The sequence below is a fragment of the Silene latifolia genome, chromosome 3 (assembly GCF_048544455.1).
Source record: "Silene latifolia isolate original U9 population chromosome 3, ASM4854445v1, whole genome shotgun sequence".
NCBI lineage: Eukaryota > Viridiplantae > Streptophyta > Magnoliopsida > Caryophyllales > Caryophyllaceae > Silene > Silene latifolia.
The window spans coordinates 132482037-132493640 of record NC_133528.1 but is presented as its reverse complement, the minus strand read 5'-3'; the positions used below and the strand labels follow the sequence as shown (position 1 = coordinate 132493640).

The 11604-nt window shown below is 40.9% G+C and overlaps 1 protein-coding gene across 1 annotated transcript; it reads right to left on the bottom strand.

The window, feature by feature from the left end:
* Nucleotides 1-5439: 5439 nt before the first annotated feature.
* Nucleotides 5440-9083, bottom strand: LOC141649719 (protein FAR-RED ELONGATED HYPOCOTYL 3-like). Its single transcript, XM_074458402.1, has 3 exons — nucleotides 8632-9083; nucleotides 7158-8164; nucleotides 5440-5444 (listed from the first exon to the last, which is right to left on the bottom strand). Exons 1-3 carry the CDS (start codon nucleotides 9081-9083, stop codon nucleotides 5440-5442), a joined length of 1464 nt encoding a protein of 487 aa, XP_074314503.1.
* Nucleotides 9084-11604: the final 2521 nt, after the last annotated feature.

The window sequence follows — 11604 nt, the reverse complement described above, 5'->3', positions numbered from 1 at the left end:
GGATAGTAATGCGTGGTCCGCAGTATTGTCTACCAATATGTCGATGTGAGGTAGAGGGAAGTCATCTTTCGGACTTGCTTTGTTCAAGTCCCTAAAATCAACGCAAACACGGATTCTCCCATCCTTTTTGGGTACGGGTACTATGTTAGCTACCCAGTCAGAATATTCGGAAACTTTGATGAACCCGACTTTGAATTGCTTGTCCACTTCTTCCTTAATCTTTAGAGCCCATTCTGTTCTCATTCGTCGAAGCTTCTGTTTCACAGGTTTGAAACCTGGCTTAATCGGAATCCTATGTTCGGCGATATCTCTGTCGATCCCTGGCATGTCTTTGTAGGACCAAGCGAAAACGTCTTTGAATTCATTTAGGAGGTCTATGAAATCGGCCCTTTCGGTTGAGCTCAAGGTAGTCCCTATCCTAAGTTCTTTGGGTTCTAGTTCGGTTCCTACATTGATGGGTTCGGTGTCCTCTATTACAGGTCCCCCTTCCCCTTCCTGTAGTATGTCTTTGGCTACGTAGGGAGGTATTTCGGTCAAGTCTGGGTCTTGGTCATCCTCGGTATCATCGTAAACAGAATTGCACTCAAGATAACACAAAGAGTAAGCAGAACCTGATTTATTCATATTAAGATTTGAGTAAAGTTGAAACAAAGAAGCCAACTGATCCATGGTCAGTGGCGGCAAAGGGACAGTAATTGGGGCATTTCCCGAACTACCGTGACTACTCGAGGCTAAGCTAGGAGAAACGAAGGGAGTGGGGATGACAACAGGAGTAGACTCTCTAATGACTCCTCTAGACTCTGACTCTGACTCCGACTCCAACTCTGACTCGAACTCGTCGTCTTCTGGTTCTCCTTTGAACATCTCTCCTTCTCCAGTGGTGAGCTTGAAGAGTCTTCCTTGGTTGTTGGTCCATTTGATAGACTTCCTCCATCCTTTCTGCTGCTTTGTGTCGATTTCTGTGATCAACGCGATGGGGTTGAAGCGATCGTCTTGAAGTATCATAGTAATGATCTCATCCTGCGCGGCCCTAGCAAATCAATCTTCTCCAAACAGAAGGCTAACAGCTTGTTCGTCGAAGCAAGGTGCTTGACGGGTTTTGACGGTAGGAACCGTTTCTGGAGGGATGAAGTAGCAATCGTGAAAGATCTCGATTCCGGCTAACTTCCTCTCAAGATAATGCCAAGGTTCGGGAAATCCATGAAAGAGTTCTGAACTTCCTTCTTGAACAAAGTACCCATTTAAAGTGGGGAGATACGGCCTCATTTGGACTCCCACGTGCTTGCGATTTTGGACTTGAGCGAGCATTTCGAGAACTTCTTCTTTTGTGGGTTTGTACCCTAGTCCAAGTGGTATTCTTGTCGAGTTGCCTTCCTTGTATGGTGAGAAGGTGTTCTTCCGAATTGGGTTTAAAGGCATTCCAGGGAAGTATCCCTGGGATTTGAGTATGTGGTTGACCACCAAGTTAGAGTAGGGATTATAGTATAAGGGTGCCAACTCACTTTCTATGACGTTTACACTTTAGAAGCCCCCGAGTTCGTATATGGGATCCGCAAGGACTTGATTGTTTGATTGCTTCTCGATTATTGCCTTGATGGGTGACGAAGTGATCGTCACAACTTTGCCATTTAGTGGAATCTTGATTTTTTGATGAAGGGTGGATGTTACCGCTTTGGAAGCGTGAATCCAAGGCCTTCCCAGAAGTATGTTGAATGAAGCTTCGATGTCCACTATTTGGAAGTTAACTTTTCGTTCAATCGGCCCCGTGGCTATGGTTAGGCTAGCAAGTCCAACCACTTTTCGTCGCGTACCGTCATATGCACGAACACCTTGATTTGTAGGAGTCCAATCCGACTCTTTCATGCCTAGTTTGTATGCCGTTTTGAGGGGTATGACGTTGACCGCGGAGCCATCGTCTACCAAGGTCATTGGCACGTTTTTCTTTAGACAAATGACAGTGATGTATATAGCAAGGTTGTGACTAGCGCCAAAAGGTGGCAAGTCTTCATCCGAGAAAGTAATAGGATTACTTAGCTTAGGTGATTCTTGGAAGACCAAGTTGACTACATCTTCAGGAGTGGAGTTATGTGCCACATTCAATTTGGCCAAAGCTTGCAGTAAAGCTTGGCGATGTGGAAATGAGCTTGCCACTAGTTGCCAGACTGAAAGATCAGCCTTGGTTTTCTGTAATTGCTTGAGCAAATGATCAGTGGGGTCATCTTCGTTGTCATTTGGTGTGATGACGTTGGTTGGACCGTTTTGAGTAGTGCTTTGATATGGGCGACCCGAACGAGTTAGGTGATCCACATCTTGGTCTTCACCATTTTGGACTATTTCCTTGACTAAGGAGTTTTCAATGAGATATTCGTCTTCATCATCATCGGCCCAAACCCCATTGACTGCAGCTAGTTCCTTCATTCTCATGATATCACTTTCTAGTCGTATGATTTGATCGACTAGTTTATCAATCACGGTGACTACTTCTTGTATAGTGGCATTTTGATAGAAGATCAATGGTACGCGTTCTTTAGGTATTGCGTTGGGATTGCGCAAGGTTGTTACCATGTTTTCTAGTTCCCACACTTGTCTATCTACGCTCCTTGCCCATGTGATGAAGTCGGAAATGGTAGGGGAGATGGTGGAGTAGAGCCTTTCTTTCTCAATTGCATGAATTTCACTTTCGGTGGGAGAAATGAGGTGTGAGCAATCTAAGGTAGATTCGTCACTTGTAATCACTAGAACTCCAAGAGGATTCTGAGTGTTGTTGGGCTTACCTCCTGGTGGAATTGGAAGTCGACCATCTTCAATCATATCTTGAAGTACGTGTTTCAACTTGTAGCATTTTTCTGTGTCGTGCCCTTTGCCCCTATGGTATTCACAGTATGAATTTTCATCCCAAAACTTGGACTTCTTTTCGGGTTCGGGAGTAGGTCCAATGGTTTGGAGTTTACCTTGTTTCATTAGCCTTTTTAGAGCGTTGGAGTACGTATCCCCAAGGTTTGTGAATTTCCTTGGTGGGGTAGTTTTCTTGGATGGCTCGAGAAGGTTAACCTCATCGGTCTTGCTAGTAGAGCCGTATGAACGACTTGTGGACCCTTGATATCCTCTACCTACCGTTTTGGACAAGAGTCCTTTACGGATGTCATCTTCAATTCGTGTCCCTAGTACAGTTAAGTCCTTGAAAGTCTTGATGTTTTGATATCTCAAATGGTTGGCATATATGGGCTTGAGATTATCCACAAACTTTTCCACAAGAGTGGCCTCATCCGGGCGTTCAACTAGTTGAGTACTAGTCTTCCTCCACCTACTTAGGAAGTCGGTGAATCCTTCTTTGTCATTTTGGGTAAGGACCTCTAGAGTACGCATGTTGACTTGGATCTCGGCATTATCCGCGTATTGTTTCGAGAACTCGATTGCGGCGTCCTCCCAAGTAGCGACCTTCTTGTGATCTAAAGTGTAGAACCATTGCTTCGGGATGGTGTCAAGAGATGAAGGAAAGATCCTTAAGAACATCTCGGGTTTGATGCCTTTGATAGACATGTAATCCTTGAAGGCACGGATGTGGTTCAAAGGGTTCTCATGTCCTTTAAACTTAGGGATATCCGTCATGCTAAAGTTAGTTGGCAATTTGGAATTGACGGCTTCATACTTGCGATTGTTTTCCCTATAAATGTCATCCCCCTTAAGGTACATCAATTGCTCCTCTAGGTATTGGAGCCTTTTCTCAGCTGCGGTTGTCCCTATGATGGGATTCTCATCTTTAGACTCGTCATCGGAAAAACGTAGTACTTCACCTTTAAGGGGAGGCAACCTTCCCTCTACATCAAAGATACGGCCTTCGATAAGTTCAAGGCGGTCATAAGTTTGTTCTTGAGTGATTTGCATTTGGGCTAGCGCGGCTAGGATTCGATCATTACTCTCTTGAATTTGCTGGAGGTTTGTTTCATCACTTGATCCGGGCATCTTGGAAACTGGATAAGAGATCGGCGACGAATCAAAACACGATCGACCATTCTATCACACTTGCTAAAAGAGGAAAAGTCTTGACTCGTGAAGTGGGTGTGTGCCACTTGTGTTGAGTGAGTTTTGAAGAAAGACAAGGTCTTTGAAAATGTGTGTCCTAGTCAACTGTAGTGTAGTTGTAGGAGTGGACTCGAAGTGAGGTTTGAAATGGGCTTGTGGCCCGAATTTTGACACGACAAACGGACGGAGTTTTGACCGGATTTTGCGCTAATTAAAGGCCTATTTCGAAATTCTTGTTTGAAAATAAGGATTTTGATTTTTTGAAAATTCGTCATGGTTTTGTTTAGAAGTGGTGATCACGTAAGGTTTACACATTTATACAAGCATTATAACGGGATGCTGAGTGCATTTAGAAGGGTTTTGGTTTAAAGGGTGGGTTGCCATACCGAACCATCAAACCCGAAGTCTGTGGAGAGGCTCGTGCCAAACAAGAGTAAGGCCGATTCCTAGTCCATTTCCTCAAGTAGTGAAGGCCCTTGATACAAACAAGAGTAAGCATCATGGTATGGATGACGTCAACCGCTATCCATCCTTGGGCCCAAATAAGAATTAGGACCGTTTAGACGGGACGATTGGTCGAATGGGTTGGATTGGGCCTAGGAAGGCCGAATTAAACGGTCTAGGAAGACCGAGTTATGAAAACCGACAATTGTCTTGTACAAATTATTCCCTAACCTTGTTCAAGTTTCACCCTTGGCTACACGTAAGTGTATTATCCCCAGCGGAGTCGCCAAACTGTGGACAGCGGGCCGCCCACGGGGGCGCTTGGTGGGAAACGAGACAAGCGTTTGCATTTTGTATGGAGTCGCCACCAATTTTTATGGGAAATTGGAACCGTTCGAATACCTCGTGTCATGTCAAGACACAAAGTAGTGACATGAACACTAAGCAATCGTTACCCTTAGCATTCTATGTCTAGAATGACTCTCGTGGATGCCAATGAACACGGGTGCTCACGGAGATCTGGAGTAAGGGGTGAGGGTACGTATTAGGAAGCTCTTTTGATCGAACACCTAATCCCGCCCGCCTCGATAGCGGCCTCTACTAATGATTAGGAAAGTTATCCGTACTCGATATATCGTCGGCTATATGCATGCAATGCAACATCCAAGTTTTAGTCCTAACATGTGAAGAATTAATACTAAGTCGGTGGACACGTAATTAGCATACAATTGGATCGAAGTAGGATTTAATGCTCATTTACATGTGAGAACATACAAATAATAAAAGAAAATACAATAATTGAAAATTACAAGAATGGAAATTACAATAATTACATCGAATTAGGCGATTTATGTCGAAAATACCTTTAAAACGGATAATTTGAGAAAAAGGAATAAAAGAATGAAACAAATAAATTAACGAACAGGAATTAGCGTGATAATACGGATAATAGTTAGTAAATACATAGACTAATTAATCTATGTCAAGGCAGAAAAGGAGTTCAGGGACATAACTCATCCTGGAACAGGCGCAGCAGGACTGCGCCCTCTGGAAGAGGCGCATCAGTTGCTGCGTCTGTTCCAAGGGTGAGTTCTGGCTGTGAAGCCGGAACTGCAAATCGTTAATTTGAATTGGTAAATTTAAGGATTGATTATATTATTTACTCGGATGGAAGTGATTAATAGGTTAATTACATGTGAATGATGGTCATGAAAGCAGTAAAACATGAACGATACGGATACAAACGAATTATTACATGAAATTATGATGAAAACATTAATGAGTCCTCTGTTGAAATAAATCAATTAGGCTAAATACGATGGGTATACAACGGATACGCGAATAAACAGACGAAAACTATATCAATGACGAATCCCAGAAACCCAATATGAACAAATTGAATCTCTAAAATCCGGGTTTGAATTTAATGACGAAAACCCGTAAATATGGATTATTTAGGATTTAAGTCGGATTTAATGAATTAAACATGCTAATGAATGATGAATAATATACATGTGAATTATCAGTGACGATTATATCGAAGAATTAACAGACGACCAAATAACAAAACGAATTACAGAGGACGAGGAAGAAGAAAAGAAGCAGGAACTGCGGCAGCCTCACGAAGAGGCGCAGCAGGAACTGCGCTCCTTCGAAGAGGCGCAGCGATTCTTTGCGTCTTTTCTCGACGTCTGTCTACTGGAAATCCGCGAAAGCAGAGTTTTAAAGCATGGTTTTAGAAATCGGTTTTAATGGTGTTTTCGACATAAATCTTACAATGGTGATACGATAAATAAAATACAATAAATAAATAAGGATTATACACCCTCAGACTTACATGTTGACGAAACGAGATGAACTAAGATATCGACTAGTGAATGCTCGACGCGAATGCAAAGAGAGTGCCCTCGTAAGAGGAAAACGATTGATTAATTAAAGTTGATTGTTGGTGTAGTTGGTCAAATTGGCCGGTCATGCAACGGAGAGGCTGGTACCCGGAAAGATCCGAGCTTACGTGGTCGGAAGTCCAAGCACGTAGGCGCCAATTAGTAAGAACAAAGTCTAGAATGCAAAGGGAGAAGAGAAGGGCGGACACTCGCGTGAGAAATATGAGGAACGAAGGCTCCTATTTATACTAATCACACGAAGGAATAGGGTTTCGGAGACTCTTTGGAAGTGAATCTCGGAAAGATATGAAAAAGATACGTAAGACATGCAAAGAAGGGCCCGGGAAAAGGCGCAGCAGCCACTGCGTCTCTTGGAAGAGGCGCAGCACCTGCTGCGTCTATTCCCAGGAGGTTTCCTCCTGCTGAAGAAAGATTTCCGCGTTTGAGTTATGGTAGGACGGAAATAATTCGATTATCTTATGAATATTACGGGATATTATTTGCCAAAAGATAAAATTTGTGAAATATGGAATAGAAATATCCGGAACATTCCAGAATATTCTGACTCGGGATTTAACAGTTATCAGAAATGGGAGACGGTTTTTGACCCGGACTCCGAATGTACTCAAATTACTGCCAAAACGACCGTATCAGGACGTAGATGACAACTAAGAGGTAGACATTAATATTTGAGCAATCACTTGACGATAATCTTACGAACTGTCACAAATCGTTCCGCGTATCAAACATGCGGCCCAATCATCACCGGGTGGTTTGCGGGAGGTGCAGAAATGAGGTATCTACAAGAAGGCACAACTCCAACTCTATTTCCCTCTTTTTCTGCATTATTCACTGCCTTTTTAATTGCACGAGTCTTAGCAGCTTTGAATTTCCTACGAGCTCGGCTAGTTTGAATATCTATCAAACTCTGCTTTCTAGTAAACCTCTCCCCCTTCTTTGTCTTCCGCTTTGGATTTTGTATTACATCAACATCGCCCTCTTTAACATCCGAGCATTGGATGCCCCCAACTACAGCCTCAATCTCGGATCTTGCTTTCTCAAAACAATCATTAACAATGCCCCTTATGATGTCACTTTCACAGCTAGCATTAATAAGCTTATGAAACTGGTGTTGTATATCTAATCTCCACACGGGCCCTGCAACCTTCCCTTTTGACACTTCAATTACATCATCTTTAGGCTTTGCATCGTTCGTCCAACGCTTCAGAACATAAACATTAGGTATCTCATCTACACAGTTACAATGATATATTCTTAGAATGTGACGACATAAAAACCCACTCTCTTCAAACCTTTTACAAGTACAACATGCGTAGTTTGATGATGATTCAAATGTCACCACATGTCCAAACTCGTCATGACGTTCAGTGTAGACGAAATATGAAAGTGTGGTCTCGAAGCTGGATTGTAATTTATGTTTATAGGACAAGCCTTTCGTAAACTCTTTCTGAAAGCGCTGAAAAGCTCCTATGGTATAATTCTTAGCTGCAAAATCAAGTAAAGAGCATGGGATAACAAGCTCAGGTACCCCTTGCCAACAAAGACTATTGTCCTTGCATTCATGATTCCTCCAATCACTCACTACACTGCCAAATATCTCATAACAATCACAAAGGTTAGATGTCTTACTAAGACGCTTAGAAATTGAATTATTTGCTGACTCACTCCTTTGAGACGAGATCACACCTGCTGAGAAATAATCTTTTCCATATGCACAACACCACTTTTCCTTCAACTCATAAAGTCTACTCAGCCACTGATGATCACCACAATTGTATTCCGTAACCATTCTAACAATAAAAGTATAAAAAAGTTAGTATTGCATACAAACAATCTACTAAGCAAGTAATATAATAAGTTCACCAAACAAAGAACTTAGAGTTATTATACATAAAAATCAAGCAAATACATGAAGAATGTGACATTCTTTTAAAAAAAACGACCAAATATATGAACATGTCGAGCTCCCGCACAAAGTATTCGAGTTATTGTATAAAGAAATCGAGCAGACACATATCGAAGCTGAAATTCGTTTAAAAGAAATTCCTGATATTATTGAAACAAATTTAAATATTTGGTTTAACATGGTACGTACCTATTCCAACAATAATTTAATTCCTCTTCAGTATGATATCTTTTCAAGATACGACCGAACAACTTGTTAAAACCCGCTTTCTCTTTCAATTTTCCAAGATGAGCCGCTGAATTCTTGAACAAATGCCACACACATAACCTATGCTTAGATTATGGAAAACACTTCGCAATAGCACTTTTCATTGCAGCAGATTGATCTGTCATAATAGTTTTCGGTTGAATACCACCCATTGACATCAAGAAAGTAGTGTACAACCACTCAAAAGACTCAATAGACTCAGTCAACATGAACCCTATACCGAACATACAAATTCGAGTATGATTGTTCACTCCAACAGATGGTGCACAAACCATGTCATACTTGTTAGTACAATATGTTCCATCATTTCTGAGAACCTCATAAAAGGCTTCATAATCCTTCCTCATTATTTTGTCCCGAAAATATACACTTACCAAATAATTATCTTCGTCCAACTCAAAATCATAGTAAAAATCTTCCTCACTTGCCGCCCTCTGCTTCAAAATTTCTATAAGAGTGTGATAGTCTGTACTATCAAACTTCTTATTCTTCGCCTTTTTAATAGCAACAACAGCATCTCCGTAGTCAAAACCCATAATAGTAGGACCCTCAGCGTGTGTGGACGACGCCCGCGGGAGCTGCGTCCGCGGGATCCACAGGGTCATTATCGACTCGAGGTTCTTTTGAATCGAATTAAGACAAATTAGAGTCGCCACCAAGTTTTATGGGAACTTGGAACCGTTTAAGTCAACTTTACACCTTTCATCGAAAAGCATAAAGCCAATCGACTACGAGTGATTAAAGATAAAGACTTGTACCCTATATCACTCGATTTGAATGACTCTCGTAATCCAATGGTATTTAGACGGATCCACAAACCATAGATCTCGAGTAAGGGGTGAGGGTACGTGTTATGAAGCCCATAAGGATACCTAACCCCGCCCATCGATGATGGCCTCTACTAAGTCAAGTATTGGATTTCAAACAAGGTCGTAGCTACTACGATATATAATATGTAAACATCGTTTTAAAACCCTAACATGTGACAACAATTTCTATGTCGTTTAATGCATGAATACTAACTTTGTCAAAGTTGTTTTAGCATGTTAGTTAATTTGAAATAAAAGATGCGTAAACACGGCTTAGGAGGAATGGGGGAGCCATTGAGATCTATCTTGTTACAACCCAGGCATTTCATGCCGACACAACAAAAAAATAAAGATACAACTTGATCTAAATACAATTGCTACATACAACACCATACACGAAACATGGCCATATGCGACCTAAATATCCTAGCATACCCTAATTCTTAGGTTAGTTTCATTAGGTTAGATAGATTTGCAAAGCGATATCGGATACACACCAGAAAACGATGATAAAAAAAGAGGGTAGAAGGCTTCGCCTAAACCAAGTGTTCTACACGGCCTAAAGGGTCAGTTTAGGTCGGGTACGCTAGTTAATTTAACTCTTCGAGTATTAATAAGAAGGTGCTAATCACGCAGTCTTATACTAGCGAGAAATCATGTGGAAGATGAGAAAGATTCAATTGATTTAGAGAATTGTTAGCCGATTTTAATGCTTATGTTGAAGCACCCTAATGTGTCCAATTAGGTTATTAAATCAATCTAATGTCGTCTAATTGAGTTATACGTTAACAATCAGAGGTTGAATTAACATGCAAAGGGTCCTAGGGCAGGCCGAATTGAGCAAAACGAGCGAGGAGTCAAAAGCGAGAAACAAAGTCAATACCGTTTTATTAATGCCCTACCTTGAACACGAGGATATGTAAACGAGCGAGGACAATCGCCACTGGCGAGTAAGACCTTTTAAACTCGAGTCAATGCGGGTGTTCATGGTGGTACTTTAACTCATACTCGGACTAAACTAGTTTCATAGTTAGCGATATTAAACGATGCATAACGATAAACAAGATACAAAACGAACCATAAAAAAGCAAACATAAAAAAACGAAATAAAAGGGAGAAGAGGAGGATTTGATGTACCCTCAACCTACATGTATCGTTGACACCGTCTTGGGCCGTAATCGATCGTAGATTTTATCTCGAGGGGCCGTCGTCGACAAAGGAACAAAGCAACAACACGTTTTTTTGGTAAATCTGGACAGCAACTTTCAAACTGCAATTTTTCACTCGTTTCTTGATGAAAATTAGATTTGAAAGATGTTTTGAAAACTATAAAGAGAGTAAAATATATATATTAACACAAACCACGCTCGTTCTGAGGTATTGGGCACGAAAAATGAGCACAAACAGAACTGGACAGACAAGAAAAGCCGCGAAAACAGAGTGTATAACACTCTGTATTTCGAGGAGATTTGTGTGCTCTCAAGGTCAATTTGGCTCGTGAATCTTTGTCTAAGATGTAGATGAATGTTATGTGGTTAATTAGGATCAAGAAACTCGAGTTTTAATGGAGGTTTGATGGTTGAACGAAGGGTTGAAAGGAGGACACACAAACTGATTCTCAGTTTTGTATGTCTGTTTTGTCGAGGGTTTTGGGAGGCAATTAGGGTTTCGTTTGATGCGAGTACGGACACGGCCCAAAAAGAGCTATTACACGGTCCTTTGCAAGCTGCTACACGGTCCATCATTACAAATATTTTTATCTTATTTACTAGCTAATAATATGTTTAATTATTTACCTAAAATTTTGTTGTGTAGTCAATAATTAAACTCATTAGTGTTAGACCTTTCATTTTTATTTGCTTTTATGGTTGTAATTAATGAAGGATTGATGGCAACCCTTCACTAGACTAGGAGTTTCGGTTATGGCTGCCTATATAAGGCCATGAGTTTTCATAATAATGATAATCAACCAGAAATTTAGAAAAACTTGTTTTCAGTTGAAAATGGCTGCGGCAAATCCTTTGTTTTTATTCAACGCGTTTTGAGTAAATTCACGATCATTCTCAATAGGTCTTGAGTTTGGTCCCCATTGTTATTTTTACAGGTCTAACAATAGCAAATATCCCATTGACTTGAATTCGACATAAGAATTCAAGGCAAATATCCTTTTATTTTATTTTTCTATAAATCCGCTTCCGCAAAATCGCATCATATGGTATCAGAGCTTCGGCTCTTGATTTTCCATTAT

Coding starts and splice junctions, on each gene's coding strand:
- LOC141649719 (XM_074458402.1), bottom strand. CDS start 9,083: ATGGGTTTTGACTACGGAGATGCTGTTGTTGCTATTAAAAAGGCGAAG. Junction 8,165..8,631: donor ATGAAAAGTGCTATTGCGAA/GTGTTTTCCATA, acceptor TTTTATTGTTAG/AATGGTTACGGAATACAATT.